This window comes from Ovis canadensis, chromosome 7, assembly GCF_042477335.2.
Source record: "Ovis canadensis isolate MfBH-ARS-UI-01 breed Bighorn chromosome 7, ARS-UI_OviCan_v2, whole genome shotgun sequence".
Lineage (NCBI taxonomy): Eukaryota > Metazoa > Chordata > Mammalia > Artiodactyla > Bovidae > Ovis > Ovis canadensis.
This window is the reverse complement of record NC_091251.1, coordinates 19,290,328-19,307,201: the sequence shown is the minus strand read 5'-3', so window position 1 is coordinate 19,307,201 and position 16,874 is coordinate 19,290,328. Positions and strand designations below refer to the sequence as shown.

At 40.8% G+C, this 16,874-nt stretch overlaps 1 protein-coding gene across 7 annotated transcripts in view; it reads left to right on the top strand.

Annotated features, from left to right (window-relative positions):
• The window catches only part of CERT1 (ceramide transporter 1), a 148,237-nt gene extending 131,375 nt beyond the window's left edge, over window positions 1-16,862 (top strand). For 2 of the 7 annotated variants that reach the window (XR_011258058.1, XR_011258053.1), the window contains 5 exons: window positions 790-919; window positions 2,157-2,293; window positions 7,663-7,839; window positions 11,882-12,020; window positions 14,258-16,862. Coding sequence is in view for 2 of the 7 variants with exons in the window: in XM_069595335.2 (XP_069451436.2) it covers window positions 790-919; window positions 2,157-2,284 (258 nt within the window). In the remaining 5 variants the exon portion in view is untranslated. Of the gene's footprint in view, window positions 1-789; window positions 920-2,156; window positions 2,294-4,567; window positions 5,465-7,662; window positions 7,840-10,682; window positions 11,406-11,881; window positions 12,021-14,257 lie in introns of those variants that run through there. The other 5 variants (XR_011258057.1, XR_011258054.1, XM_069595335.2 and 2 more) reach the window with 3 other exon arrangements.
• Window positions 16,863-16,874: the final 12 nt, after the last annotated feature.

The following is a 16,874-nucleotide window of genomic DNA, read 5'->3' as shown; positions in this document are numbered from 1 at the left end:
CATGAAATCCCAGCAGGACTGTTTTCCTTTCCTCTTGAGGGTCGATGATGCAGCTGGATGGGTCGCTAGGTAGGCTACTTCTCACAGTTGCCTCAAGCCATGATCAACTTGCAGGCAAAGCCCCTGTGGTTTCTGTCTCATTTTAGCTACTTTACTGTTTATGAGGAGGGAAAACATTCCTGATGTCAAATCAGCTCGGCATCTATTCTTTTATTTTTTTCAAGAGACAAAGTTTAATGTATACACACAGTTTTATGTGTAATACAGCATCACACCATGTAGGGCATTTACTCTTATTTTATACATCCAGAAATGTTTGAAACACTTCTTAAGGCTATAAAACAGAACATAGAAAAATGAACAGGAGTATATTCAGTACTTACAATAAGTGATATAATAAAAGAGTATAGAGTACTACTTTCCAATACTTCAAAAGATGTAGTAATATATATACTTTTTTTCTTTAACAAGTAACATCACAAATGATCACATCCACATGCTTGGAGTATTATTTATATAGCAAGACTATTATCACTTTTCATACACAAGTTTTTTTCTAGTTTTGTGACAATGCAACCTTTAATCCATTCAAGTAAATTCAACCCCACACCCCACGGTTGCTGTCTCCCAGCATTCAGACATTGGCATGTGTCCTTTATTGGTGCATATAAGATTTTGTTGGAGATGATGAGTTATAATTTTGGTTAACATAATGTAGAATTAGACCAGAAGAGGTTACAAAATACTGGATATCTGCTACACTGGTGTTGTTATTTTTTCCTTTGGCAGCTAAACAATCGGTGTGTCCGTGCCAAAATAAACATTGCTATGATTTGTCAGACCTTGGTGAGCCCCCCTGAGGGAAACCAGGAGATTAGCAGGGACAACATTCTATGCAAGATTACATATGTGGCCAATGGTATGTATTTTGTTTTTGGTGTTTGGTCATATGGATGTTTTTCTTATGATCTACATGATAACTGACAGTTTGGACAAATACCATTTACAAATGTCATTTTAGTTTTTATCTATTAGATTTAGTAATTTTTAATTTGGAGAGATATATATCAAAATTATTGGGACTCTTTCAAAATATACATGTCTGAATAACTACTGTATCAGAATTTCTGAAGCTCAGGCTCAAAAGGTAAATTTGTAAACTTCATCTTTAGATCACTATTACATGTACAGTTTTAAGAACCATTTTATTATATATATGTCGTATAGAATATTTGTGTAATTAGGAATATAAGCAGCAACAGTGAGGAAAGAAACACTTATTTTTTTCCCAATTTTTCAAAGACCATTTAGTGACTTAGAAAAATGTTTATAACTTAAAGTTAAGTGGGGTGAGAAGAAGCATACACAATACCATTTCAGTCAATTTTAAAAGAAGAAAATATGTACATAAGAAAAGTTACAAAGAAACGCTAATACTCACTGGTTGCTTGGGTGCTGGATTACTGGAAATTGTTGTTTTCTTCTTTTTCACTTTATAATTTTGGGCTTTTGTAAAATAATAGTTGTATAAAATATTATGCTAATTTCAGGTGAATAGTTCGTTTTCTTATTGTCAGACTTTAGTTTTCTAAATCTTTGTTCCGTTATCCTTTAGTAGCTGCTAGTTGCAAAGAGTCAGACACGACTGAAGCAACTTAGCAGCAGCAGCAGTGATGTATTTATTTCACGCTGGCCTAGGGCTGGACAACCCTGCTCATCACTTTTAATGGTTCCTCACTCCACCCATTTCCTACCTGCAGTAAACTAGAGTCCCTCTAATCAAATGTTCAAACCGTCTTTATACAGAACCATCATTGCTGGTATGTTTACAGAGACAGTTATGCCTGAGCAAGTTACTATTTGATTGTAATAGAGTTTAATTAATAAATCTGCCTTTAGTAAGCTGAAGTGCTGCTGTACTAATATTTGCATATAGTTCAGGGAACCAAGAATATTTTAGAACAGTAATAAATGCTTTCTAATTTGTTACCTGTTCTCATCTGGTGGTTGATACAGTACTAAGGACTGAGTGATCAAGACTTTTTAAGAGGTGCTGTTTCAACGTGAGGAATATTTTTTTTAAAGCAGAAGAACAAAATGAGTGCTTTGTGTTTGGGGAATTACTTTAACAGTTTGCATTTTCCTTTGTCTCACAGTAAACCCTGGCGGATGGGCACCAGCCTCAGTGTTAAGGGCAGTGGCAAAGCGAGAATATCCAAAGTTTCTAAAGCGTTTTACTTCTTACGTACAAGAAAAAACTGCAGGAAAACCTATTTTGTTCTAGTATTAACAGGTACTGGAAAATATATTTTATCCTTTTTTTAAAACTTTATTTGATTAACATGGCTCTTGCAGACATAATAAGTAAGTACAATTTCCCTTATTTTTCCCTTCCCAGAAAAATACTTTCGAGTTTTTGTATATTCTTCCAGGCTTGTATGTATGTACTAACATATATCTTTGATTTTTTTTTTTCCCCAAAGTATTGTCTTGCAGCTTGCTTTTTCTATTTAATATATCTTGACTATTAGGACATAGAAAGATAAAACTATATCATTCTTTTAACATCTGTTGTATAAATGTTGTAAAATTTATTAAGCACTGGCCCATGTTAATGTCTGGCTGGTTCCATGTTTTTATTGTCAAATAATGCTGCACCGAGTATCTTTGTGCTAGGCACCAAAATCATTTTTTTTTAGTAAGTGGTATGTTAGCATGGTTCAGAAGTCAAAAGTTTGAAAAGATACACAGTAAAGTTTATCCCCTGTCTCCTAATCACCCAGTTTTGCACCATCACCGCATACCCCCACATACCACAGTGTATAGCTGCTACTCGTAGTTTCTTGTGTTTTTCCAGAAGTGTTTTATTTTCACGTGAATAAGCAAGTACAAGTGTATTCCTGCCATATAGACACCTTTATTGTTATTGGTAAAAGGCTGCATACTGTAAGTGGGTTCTGCATCTTGCTTTTCTTAAGCTTTATCTTGAAGGTCTTTCCACGTTGGTGCAGAGCTGCTTTATTCTTTTTTTTATGGCTCTGTAGAATCCCACTGTATGGATGCACATACATTTATCTAACCAGTTCTCCACTTGCAGACGTTAAAGTTGCTTCTAGCTTTTGCTGGAGCAAACAATATTGCAGTCATGTCCATGTGCCATTTAGTTTGTGAGTAAATTACTGGCCGTGGCACTGCTGCCGCTTCAGGTGGCTTGTACATTTGTAATTCAGATAGTGCCCTCTGTAGAGGTTGTATTAGTTTACCATCTCACCAACACTAACATGTCGGGAGTACTATTTCTCTGACAATCACACAGTGTAGGAAATAAACCTTTCTGATTTTTTCCAACTCGATAGGTGAGAAATATTCTCCCAGTGCAATTTAAATTATAGTCCTCTTGGGAGTTCCCTGCTGGCCTAGTAGTTAGGATTCTAGGTTCTCACCGCCCTGGCCCAGGTTCAGTCAGTCCTTGGACGGGGAACTAGAGATTCCACAAGCCACGTGGCACGGCCAAAAAAAAAAAAATTTATAGTCCTCTTGTTACACATGAGTTCTAGCGTCTTTGCATCCAGTTGAGAACTACTTATATAATTGTCTGATTTCTGATTCTGTTACTTCTTTAAAGAAAAAAAAAGGCTTAGTTTACTTTCAGATACCAACACAGGGATTATTGTATTGAAGTCCCAGATATGTAGCTTTTCCCAAGAAAATAGGTTACATGAAAATGTTAAACAGGTTCTGGTCTTCTCTGAATGGTTAGTGTTTGGGACAAAGTCTGACCTTTGAAGGAGTCTCTTAAAGCGTAAGTGTACTACCTAAATGCAGTATGCAGTATTTTTAGAATATCTTATACAGTGTATGTGTGTGTATAAAGACAGAACTGGACTCTTTGAGTCCAGATTGAACTTCTTTCTGACAGAAAATCGGATTTTCACTTACCTACATTAAATCTTCATTAACCTAAAGTTACAGTTTGTTTCATAATAATTTGGGGAGATGTATGTGTAAACTGGATCTTAGCATTGAAACCTTAGGAAAGCTACCATTGTTAGTGTGATGATGGAGAAATAGTAACTTTCAATAGTGTATATCATCTTTAGAGAAATTCCATAAAGAAGGCCCAAAGATATTTAAAATTTAGAACTCTTAAACTCATTTGACAAGGTATTTCTTAAGATAAGGCAGTCCTCTTTCCCATAGCCTAAGTAAATTCTTGATACTGTATAGCATAGTTTATACTGAACACTAAGACAAAGGAAGTTCCGGTCTGTGGGGTGCAGATCCAGAGACCTCTGCTTGATTCCCTTTTCGCTTCCTGTAGCAGATTGTCTTTCTTGATTTTTTCTAGCCTTCACAAGATTTCTTATGCCTCCTTTTCTGATGATACATTTCAAATATGTAAAGTTAATAATTCCTTAAGGTGAAAAGTCCTTAAAATATAAAACTTCAGTAGAGATTCTCTGCATGCCATGGATTCAGAAGGAAGGAGAAGTCTGTTCTGGTAGTCCCGCAGCTATTAGTGGGCATAGAGTACTGAATGTTTTACTTGTTATTTTCTTTCCTACAGTGACTGAAGCAAGGCTGTGTGACATTCCATGTTGGAGGAAAAAAGTTAAAAAACAAAATTGAATGCTCTAAGGTGGAACATAGGATCTATAGCCTTGTATGTGGCCCAATACCTTGGCCTTGTGTTCAAAAACGAAGAAATACCGCAATAGCAAAGCTGAACATCTTAACACTAGCTGTCTTCTGCTAGATCTCCTTGCTCAGCATATAACTATAAATACATGTAAAATTACATGTATATGGCTATATTTTTATTTGCTTGCTCCTAAAAGAGAAAAAAAAATCAACTTTGAATCACAACTAGGAATTGATGCTTTAATTTTTGGAAACTTTTTCAGAATTTTTAATTTACTGTGGTTCGGCCTGAGACCCTCAGTTGTGTCAGGCTCTGTGCGCAGAGGAAAAGCACACAAGTTGGACGCACGTGGGGCACGTGCTTTCTGTGCGCCAGGTGCCTGGATGGGGTTCTTTTTTTTTAGGCCCACAGTCAAGTCTGTGTCTGGAATTTTTTGACTTTTTTGCTTTGTATAATCATAGAATTCGTTGCTGCTGATTTCTATAATAATTCATGTTGTTATGTACAGTGTCTCTTAATAACTGAGGGCTGTCAATAACGTGTGATTTCGCCTTTTCTACAGTCTTCCTCCCATGAAGAACCTTGGTTCTGATGGAGAAAGAGTGAAAAGCTTTATTTTTTTCTCAGATGTCTTTATATTTCTATTGTATTTTTAGTTGTGTACTGTGTGCTGCAGGTTTTTTTCAGTTTATTACAAACACAATTTGGTAATTCCTGAATTGGTTCTGTCTGCCTCCAAACAGAAACACCTGTACAACCTTACTAGGTATAAACTACTTTCTGGTAAAACGGTCAGAATAAAATGAGCTCATGTTTTCCTGACACACGTGAGAGGGCATACGGTATTGTTCCAGCAAATCTCGCTGTTTGACGTTTGATCCAGTATTTCTAGTATTCAGTAACGTATGCTTGTTCATTCTAATTTGGGTTGGTTTAAAAGCTGTGTTACAAGATAGGCATAGAAAATGTAGGTATCACTCCTGTTTGCCTCTTGATCAGAAACTTTAGCAGGGCAGAAAAGAAGTCAGTGTGATTCCAACTGAAATTCTTTCTTTAGTTGCTGTAAGAAGTTAAATGTAAAATACCTTTTTTAGTTTTAGGCCCCCCTCTTTGAAAACCTTGACACATGGAGTTGAGGCAGGGAATGGAACTCATTGAAGTAGAAATGACTGCCCACTTCAGAATCTTCATTTTGTTCATACACAAGTGTGCTTACGTAAATCGGAAGCATTTTGTAGATGCTTTGCTCACGTGTTCATCTCTACAGAAACACAGAAACCAGACCCATTTTGTAAAGCAGAAAGTCATGTCATGTGGAACATGTCCTGTATATATTTCATACATGGTAATGGAGTCTTAATGATAAATGCAAGGTGATAACTTAATGATGGGATTAGTCTGATCACTTAATATACACAATCCTGGAAGTTAATTACTTGCATCAGATATAGTGGTATTTATTATTCTGTACAGAGAGAAAAATACATATAAAGCATATGCTCACATTACATGCACGCAGATTTCATGCTCCATAAATCTTTTCTATTTTTTAATTTACCTTTCTCTAAATGATGTGCATGGAATATGCCTTATTACAGAAAAAAGCCGTTCATAATTTGACTACGTGGAGAAGTGCCTATATGGTGGTAATGCTAGTTAAGGCAAATAAAACAAGTTATCTTATCAGTTTACTACATCACCGTTAATATTTTACATCGTGATGTTTAAGAAAGAAAAATTTATACCTCAAATGTGTATTTTATTTTACAATCAGTTCTGCAGTTGGGATGGGAGGGTTGGGGAGGGAAGGTTTATTCACCATAGCCACTGATGGGAATCTTCAAAAATATTCTATCTGCCCACTATAAATGTTTCTCTGTTTGCCATTTCTGATAACTATCATGACTAAATTGGATAGCTTTATTTTACAAAGGTATGGACAGTTTACAGAGCAGTGTCTAAATCTTCAATAGTTGCATTTGCACTAAATGATATACTTTTGCAGTTCTGTAAATAAAATGATTACACTAAAAATATTTGTATTAAAAAAAGAAAAGAAAAAGATACATTTTATCTTCAGATAATTGCACTGGAACTTCACTAGGGTTAATCCTGCCCAACCAGGTTTAGAAAATGAGTTAGGGAATATGAAGGAAGTTTAAAACAAATAAAAATTTGGAGCTGTACTAGCCCTTTAGACAACATTCAGACCCTCTAGAATTATTTCCATATGGCTAATTCCAGCATGCTGAAAATACATGATGTTTTCTTATCTACAGTTATTTCCTACTTACCTTCCCCAAGCCAAAAAAAAAGAAAAAGATTTTACTCTTTTCTACTCAGTTGCTCTTTTGTACTGTGATAGAAACATGAAAAGTACTGGCGATGAGGGGATTTGTCCCTGAGTCCACACTGTACAGTTCAGGAGAGCACGGTGTTTCACTTGAAATTCAGGACTCCTGATTTTGAGGTAGAGGGTATGTCATAGCAGCTCTTGATTTGGGTTCGCCACAGGGGGGGCCAGACCAAGGAGAGGGCGGTGACTGGGAGGAATGTAACAATACAAAAGGAGGAACAGGAGGAACGAGGTTCCCGTTTCTTCAGTTTCATCAGCTCATTTGTACTCCTCTACAACATCAGTGTCCATTGCTATTGAGAAAATTTTAGTTGGGCTGAGCTGGTTCTCTTGTGAAATTGTGCTGGTTATCTTTAAACTTATTAGTTGTTGTCCAGTTAAACACTTTTCACCAGTATTTCATCCAGAAGTTGTACAGACAGTGTATTTCGATTATTGTCATTGTTCATCTACAAACTCAAAACATAATCATTTTACGTACCTTGGGAGTGTGTAGAGTGTAACTATTCTAAATAGCTTTATGATCCTGATGATGTTTTTAAAAAATAATAAAGTTGGATCTTCCATGTTACAATCACAAAATTAAAACCAGTATTTAAAAGTGGAAAAGTATTAAAATATTATGGACAAATGTGCTTGCTTCGTTGTTTTTCTTAACCCCCAGGTATGGACCTACATAATTCTACGTAATTCTCAGTTAGCTAAGAGCTTGAAATACTCCAGTTCAATGGTCTTCAAATTATAGGTTGTAACCCCAGTTGGGCATCAAGGAAACTACTGAGTTGTTACCTAAAAAAAAATTTAACAGCATGGAATAGACCCAAATACATAGGAGGTTCAGGTAAATATTTTTTGAATCTTTTCACATATATATGTGTATGTGTGTATATGTATGTACTGTATAGACACACACATACATGTGTGTATGTATATATGTTCGGTCACTCAGTCGTGTCCAACTCTGTGACCCCATGGACTGCAGCACGCCAGGCCTCCCTGCCCATCACCAACTCCCAGAGTTTACCCAAACTCTCGTCCATTGAGTTGGTGATGCCATCCAACCATCTCATCCTCTGTCCTCCCTTCTCTGCTTTCAATCTTTCCCAGCATCAGAATCTTTCATATGAGTCAGTTCTTCACATCAGGTGGCCAGAGTATTGGAGTTTCAGCTTCAACATCAGTCCTTCCAATGACTATTCAGGACTGATTTCCTTTAGGATGGACTGGTGGGATCTCCTTGCAGTCCAAGGGACTCTCAGGAGTCTTCTCCAACACCACAGTTCAAAAGCATCAGTTCTTCAGTGCTCAGCCTTCTTTATGGTCCCAACTCTCACATCCATACATGACCACTGGAAAAACCACAGCCTTGACTAGACGGACCTTTGTTGGCAAAGTAATCTCTGCTTTTCAATATGCTGTCTAGGTTGGTCATAGCTTTTCTTCCAAGGAGCAGGCATCTTCTAATTTCACTGCAGTCACCATCTGCAGTGATTTTGGAGCCCAAGAAAAGAAAGTCTCACTGTTTCCACTGTTTCTCCATCTATTTGCCATGAAGTGATGGGACCAGATGCCATGATCTTCGTTTTCTGAATGTTGAGTTTTAAGCCAACTTTTTCACTGTCTTTCACTTTCATCAAGAGGCTCTTTAGTTCTTCTTCGCTTTCTGCCATAAGGGTGGTGTCATCTGTGTATCTAAGGTTATTGACATTTCTCTTGGAAATCTTGATTCCAGCTTGTGCTTTATCCAGCTTGGCATTTCACATGATGGACTCTGCAAAGAAGTTAAATAAGCAGGGTGACAATATACAGACATGACGTACTCCTTTCCCAATTTGGAACCAGGCTGTTGTTCCGTGTCCAGTTCTAACTGTTGCTTCTTGACCTGCCTACAGATGTCTCAGGAGGCAGATAAGGTGGTCTGGTATTCCCATCTCTTGAAGAATTTTCCACAGTTTTTATGATCCACACAGTCAGAGGCTTTGGCGTAGGCAGTGAAGCAGAAGTAGATGTTATTCTGAAACTCTCTTTCTTTTTCTATGATCCAACAGATGGTGGCAGTTTGATCTCTAGTTCCTCTGCCTCTTGTAAATTCAGCTTGAACATCTGGAAGTTCACAATTCATGTACTGTTGAAGCTTGGTTTGGAGAATTTTGAGCATTACTTTGCTAATATGTGAGATGAGTGCAGTTGTGTGATAGTTTGAGCATTCTTTGGCATTGCCCTTCTTTGGGATTGGAATGAAAACTGACCTTTTCCGGTCCTGTGGCCACTGCTGAATTTTCCAAATTTGCTGGCATATTGAGTGCAGCACTTTTCACAGCATCATCTTTCAGGATTTGAAATAGCTCAACTGGAATTCCATCACCTCCACTAGCTTTGTTCGTAGTGATGCTTCCTAAGGCCCACTTGACTTCACATTCCAGGATGTCTGGCTCTAGGTGAGTGATCACACCATTGTGATTATCTGGGTCGTGAAAATCTTTTTTGTATAGTTCTGGTTATTCTTGCCACCTCTTCTTAATCTCTTCTGCTTCTGTTAGGTCCATACCATTTCTGTCTTTGCATGAAATGTTTCCTTGGTATCTCTACTTTTCTTGAAGAGACCTCTCGTCTTTCCCATTCTATCGTTTTCCTCTATTTCTTTGCACTGTTCACTGAGTGCAAAGTGAAGTGCTGAATGAAAACTTTCTTATCTCTCCTTGCTGTTCTTCGGAAGTCTGCATTCAGATGGGCATATCCTTCCTTTCCGCCTTTGCCTTTCGCTTCTCTTCTCTTCTCAGCTATTTGTAAGGCCTCCCCAGACAGCCATTTTGCCTTTTTGCATTTCTGTTGTGTTGTGTTTATTGACAAATAGTATTGTCCTCATGGCACGTTTTTCAAGAGCAGTTCTAACTTTGTTCAGTTTTTGCCTTAGGCTTGACTTTGGAATATAACCTGGAAATGTGGTATGGTTCTAACTGGCTATTTCCAGCTGTTTTTATAAGATCGCTCAGATTTTCTTGTCATTGTTTTGATTAACACCACAGGACTCTCACATTGTTACCATTTGCACTGTCTTCCCATAAAAATTTTATGAACCTTCTATGTCTGTACACTTTGAATAGCCTTAAACAATATCATAAACTATTTTGTGTGGCCTCCTTGTTCTCCTTCAGAGAATTCTAAGAGCTTAGTGCTAGAGCAGATCTTAAAGATGTTTGAAATACTTAAGATTCCCAACCAAGATTTTATTGCCCAGACTTTAGGATCATTGAGGTGCCAAATGAGGATGTCTAGAACAGAGATGTTTGAAATTACTCAAGATTCCCAACCAAGATTTTATCGCCCAGACTTAATGATCGTTAAGGTGCCAAATGAGGACGTCTAGAACAAATCTTAAAGATGTTTGAAATTACTCAAGATTCCCAACCAAGATTTTATCGCCCAGACTGTATGATCGTTGAATCGCCAAGTGATGTCTCCACGTGTGCCACACACCTCGCCCACGTTTTATCCAACCTCTCCCCTTACAACCCACTGGGTGGCAGCGGGCGGTGGTGATGGTAGGCGGTGGTGCCACTCATAAAGCTGAGAAAGTGGGCCAGGGTTCCAGGCCCACTGAGTAACTCTCAAACGCTCAAGTCTTCTCTCCATTAGACTACTTCTTAGTGTCTTACATGTTAATATTTAATGTCTATAATACAGCGTTTGACAGAATAGAAGAGCTGACAGCCTTGAAGACTAGAACTTTGGGGTAAAGGCCTTAACACCACACTTCAGTATCGGCTTCACAAACCTACAATACCTGTGTTACCAAACCCTGCTAGATACATAAATTTTGTCTTAAAGTTGAAATTTGACCATTATTTAGCACCTCAACTTCCTGTCTTCTGGTTTGCAAGGATGAAACATCATCACAAACAAGCCCAAGGAGAATGTTTTAATCTTGGATTTTTCAACCCAACGATGAGACCCAACATAGCTGTCTCTTTGGTGGGCAGCCTACTGCAAAATGACCAGTGAGGCAGTGACTAAAACACGCTTTGGATCCACACCTAGTCAGCTGACTGTAATTCTTTAATATCTCTGCTCCTTGTGATTGGGAGACCTAAGTGGTACTTGGGCCCGGCGGCCGGGAATCCTTGTGTGGTAGCTGAATCAAGATGTAGTCAACACCCAGCCGTTTCAGCGGTGTCGATAGACAGCACGAACCAAACAGCGCTGAAAACAAGTTGCAGAGGAAATGTTTGTTGAGCAGCTGCTACATACCATGCAGTGTTCTAGGATTGGGAATGGATACGAACCACATGTAGCCGGCATTGCTTTTGTCATAACCAAGCTTTTTAGAAATGTATCTACACTAAAAGGAAATAGGCTGTGTAATCAAGAGCATTTTAATAAAGTGCATTAATGGTAGACTTACCCACATTGGAGGTGCGTGAAAGTCTTTGATTTCTCGGTTTTCAGTTGTGGCCTCGAGGTAAATAGGACCTGGATTGTTGCTGTGTTTTTACAAGTTCAACTTCTGTGCATGGCAATAGTGGGAAATTAGTAAGTCAGCTGTTCTACTCTGCCAGTTATTTGAATTTAAAACTATAGTTAATTTGTGGCTTGTGACTGTCTTTTCATTCCTACCATCCAGTAGATTTTTCAGTCCCTTTTAAGTGAATTTCTCCCTATGTTTCTGGATACCATGTTTTCAACATACTGAAAGGGAATGAAATTTAGAGGCCAGAAGACCAGAGTTTTTCTTGGTCTCTCGCTTGGAATGACTTGATCTTGCTATCATTTCAGTGTCTCTGCATCTATTTTTCTCTTCTATAAAATAACATGAAGTCACCTACACTGCAGAATTGTTTGGGGAAGAGTGAGATAATGTATTCAAAATGCTTTGAACTCTACAGCACTGTGCAAATGTAAGGAACAGTTTGGTCAGCCACAAGTACGTGCCTACATACTGTCTTTTGAGTGCGGAAGGCATGAAGCTGAGAAAGACACAGTATGACCAAAGGGACACACACGCTGGGGGCTTTGAGTCAAACGGTAAGTCACTCGGTCTGTGTGGGGTTTAGCCTACAGGATATGTCTGGTAAGGGAGAAAGCCAGAGAGGCAGAGGCAGTTCATGGAAAACTTGGCTCTGTGAAGTAGCTTATCTTTTTACCAGCAGGGGGAGCACCAAGAGCCTTCTTGAGCATTATTGTTTTACATATCTAAGAAAAATAAGTGGGACTTGGTTCCTGATTTGGATATGGAATAAGTCAACCATTGATGTTTTTACTTGTGTATAATTCTCATGCTAATATCAGAGATAGTGACAGTCATGTCAGTAATGTGGAAGTGATAGTGCATTGAGCAGCCCAGCAGTCACTGCCGTGTTTGTAAATGGATGGGGAAGCAGTCGGAGCTGGAGAATCAGGGTAGCGATGATTCTTTGCTGCTGATCAAGTAATGCATTCATACCTAATGCCTTGAACGTGCATGCTGTCACTTCAGTCGGGTCCAACTCTTTGTGACCCCATGGGCTGTAGCCACTGGGCTCCTCTGTCCATGGGATTCTCCAGGCAAGAATACTGGAGTGGGTTGCCATGCCCTCCTCCAGGGGATCTTCCCAACCCAGGGTTGAACCCAGGTCTCCTGCATCTCCTGCATTGCAGGTGGGTTCTTTGCCACCTAGGAAACCTAATGCCTCGAATATCTAAAGCTAAGTGTTTCAGCAGTGCCTTTATCTCCAGGCCTGAGTCCACATTCCTGGACTTAAGTCTGGTAGATGGATTATGTAACTACTAGGACATTGCTGTTGTATTATTCTAGCAGCTCTACTAATAAGCTAGATTAGCTTATCAGCCCAATTGACTCATACATGAGGAGAGAGTACATAAAAGCATTTTCTGGAATATAGGCCTTGAAAAGGGGGGGCGGGGAGTAAAAATGTTAGTCGCTCAGTCATGTCCAACTCTTTGTGACCCATGGGCTATAGCCAATCAGGCTCCTCTGTCCATAGAATTCTTCAGGCTGGAATACTGGAGTGGGTTGCCATTCCCTTCTCCAGGGGATCTTCCTGACCCAGGGACTGAATCAGGTCTTGTGCATTGCAAGCAGATTCTTTACCATCTGATCCATCAGGGAAGCCCAGATAAGGCCTTGAAAGTGAAGTCACTCAGTCATGTCCAACTCTTTAAGACCCCATGTACTGTAGCCTACCAGCCTCCTCTGTCCATGGGATTTTCCAGGCAATAGTACTGGAGTGGATTGCCATTTCCTTCTCCAGGGGATCTTCCTGACCTAGGGATTGAACCCGGGTCTCCCGCATTGTAGACAGATGCTTTACCTTCTGAGCCACCAGGGAAGTCCTCAGATAAGATAAGGCCTTAGAAGCCAGCAAATCCAAGACTCCCAGTAGTCATGTACGGATGTGAGAGTTGGACTATAAAGAAGGCTGAGCGCTGAAGAATTGATGATTCCAAACTAGTGCTGGAGAAGGCTCTCGAGTCCTTTGGACAGCAAGGAGATCAGCCAGTCAACCCTAAAGGAAATCAACCCTGAATATTCATTGGAAGGACTGATGCTTAAGCTCCAATACTTCAGCCACCTGATGCAAAGAGTCAGCTCTGACTCACTGGGCAAGATCCTGATGCAGGGCAAGATTGAAGGCAGGAGAAGGGGACAACATAGGATGAGATGGTTGGCATCACCGACTCAGTGGACATGAGTTTGGGTAAATTCCAGGAGATGCAGGGCAAGGAAGGCTGGTATGCAGAAGGGACCTCTATGGGGTCGCGGAGTCGGCAGTGTTGACTTGGTGACTGAACAAGACTGAGGGAAACACGAAGCCAAGGATTCAAGGTTTCACAGGGGCTAGTGGCAGAGCCACGAGTGGAATCCCCAGCTCCCTCAACACTGCTGTCTTCCTATTGTAACATATTTTTCTCTTTGGAATAAGTCCTAATTACAAGTTTATTGTGTTAGTCATTCAACAATAGAGGACCTCTAAACTTAAGGTACTGTACTAAGTTACAAGAAAAGACATGGTCCCTATCTTCAAGAGGCCTTGGTCTGGGGGAAATGTGGGCAAGATTTACCACTGAAATATGGAAACAAAAAGTTTCCACTTTTATTTGTACATGTTTTTATCATTTTAGTTTTGTTTTCTCTAATGGAGTAGAGTGCTCAAGTTTGTTCAAGGTTTGGATTCTACTGGCCTAGCTAGGTACTGTCCTAAAAGCAAGTTTAAGATGGACCTTTCCTCAGTAGCTTTCCATTTAAAATTGTAACTATCCAGGCTGTACCAGCAAACCAGCTTCCAGCTTTGGCTACTTACCAAGGGTTATGCAGTATGGGCGAGAGCATCCAGACTTGCTGATGGAGCCATGGCCAGAGGTGAGCGGGCTGCTCATACAGACCCGACTTGACTTTCCTACTAAGAGCAGTCAAGGTTTCAGAATGAGGTAGGTTGTTCGTAGGTTGTACCCTAGATCCGAAGAGCCTGAGGCTACAGCCCTTGTCCCCATGGTGAAATGGGCAGGGAGGTGGGGCACTGGCGTCGATCTCCTTTGTGACCCCCCTGGCTGGGAGACAGCTGGGGGGAGAGGTCCCGCCATCGCACATCATTTAGGGCTAACAATACTCTGGGTTTGCTTTAGTGTCCAGGTTCTCACATACAATCCTAGCTGACTTTAGGGTGGCGACTGAGACAGACTTGCTCCCTTCCCTGTCCCTCCCACCTCATCCACTAAACCTTGTTTTCCATTTCAAGTGAAGTGAAGTGAAAGTTGCTCAGTCGTGTCTGACTCTGCGACCCCGTGGACTATACAGTCCATGGAATTCTCCAGGCCAGAATACTGGAATGGGTAGCCTTTCCCTTCTCCAGGGGATCTTCCCAACCCGGGGACTGAACCCAGGTCTCCCGCACTGCAGGCAGATTCTTTACCAACTGAGCTATCAGGGAAGCCCAGTTTCAAGTAACAGGAAGCAAAGGAGGCAACACAGGCTAGGTGACTGTAGCCTTCTCTTTTGGATTCCCGTCCTGATGCTTTCCCGCAAGTTTCCTTGACAGTACACACGAGGTGCCTGTGTGCTTTATGTTAGCAGTTGGCACAGGACCCTCCACCTTTAGGCTCATGGCCATCTGGCTTCAGAATTAACCAGTCGAATGGTTGGTGGAACGATCAGCTCCTTGCCTCTGGGTAATCTTACTCCAGAGCCACCATCCTGGGAAGTTCAAGTGCAAGGCAGTCAAACTCGGGGGCTAGAGGGTGGGGGAGGTGAGGGAGGGAGTAGGGAGTGCTATCCCTGTAAACCTCTTGAGGGGTGGACCTTTTTTCCCTTTTGGTCCTCTACTGTCTTATTTGGCCCTTTGGGAGAGAGCAGAGACCAAGGAGAAGGAAAGTGAGGGGGATGGCGGACTAAAAATGCCTTTTTCTGGGACAGTCATACCATTCTTTGAAAATGTGGAAAACTCAGGTGACTTGGCAGGGGCGGGGAGGGATCACAGGTGGGAGACACAAACCCAAATAACATACTAGTTTCTAGTTGCTTATATCTCCAAGATTAATTCTTTTTTTAAGATTAATTCTAACTGTCTTTAATATTAAGCAGCACGTGGCCTCTCCGTGGGAGTCTGCCAACTGTGCACTTCCGGATAGACGCAAGTTTCTCCTACAGCTTGTTCACAGTAATACCACGACGCTCACACTGAAATCCAGGGCTGTTAGAGCAGCAGCAACAGTAGAAAGATCTGCCAGAGTCCTGGCCCCACACCAGGCCAAGGGTGTCAGGGTGAAGGCACCTACCGTGTAACTCCACCTGATTCCACCCCAACCCCAGCTGGAGGCGCCAGGCTTCCCCTGGCCTTGCAAAGCAACTGTCTGAAAGGGCCACACCGCCCTCAGCAGCTCCCCAGCTTGCTCAAGAGGAAAAGAAAGAGCATGTGTGTGTGTGTGCGAGGAGGCAGGGGTTCCATGCACATCGTGATGAGAAGGGAATCTGCTGACATCTAAACTAAATCACTTGCTCTCTTCTTTTGGCTTACAGTATAGAAGTTTTCTATTATTTTTTGCTAACTGGGCAAAGTTCTTAACAAATTCAAGTCATGTCCGAATAGAAAGAGGACAGCTTGAGAAACTTTGGCCTTAAAAGTTGCTGCAAGTGAGTTTACTGCTTTTGCTTCAGTCTTCTGCTCCCAGTGGGCTTGTGTGGAGGTTTTGCTGTTCTGCGGCCTCTCGTCTGAGCTCAGACCCTTCAATGTGAGAGGTTATCTCTGGATTTAATTCGCAGCCTCTGAGATAAGGAAAACCTGCGCTGCCACATGGATCTCACTGCTCAGCCAAGCAGTAAGGAGATGAGATTCCTTCCCTGTCTCCTGCCCAGCCTGATGCTCTCTCGAGGGGGCCAACTGGACAAGTCACCTTGGGAGAAAAGTTCAAAATGATTTTCACATATCTGGGCTTGGTTCTTAGGGATTCATACACACCTGTTTAACTATGGCAGTAAAGTCAGAAATCACGAGTAAATGGGAATCAGCTTTTGAAGAGGCCTACCTCAGCTATATTAAGCTGTACTCAGCTGGAACAGCTTATGCGCACTCCTGCAATGGACATTTGGTTTTGGCTGTCCAGTCTTTATGGCTTCTTCCTCTCAACTAACCGTCACACCCCCAATATCCAAAAGTAGTCCAGTTGAGATGATAAATCTGCACAATTCAAAGTATAAGAAAGATAGGCTTAATGCATGTATTAAACTGGCCTGCCACTCCTGTAGAGTCGGAGAAGATTATGGAGAATGATAAATGGTCTTGGGACACCAATTCACATTAGAGGTACCACACTGACCAGACTTTAAAAGCGTTTAAATCTCAGACAGGCCTATAGTTAATCCAAACAAAAAAATAGTTACTGCTT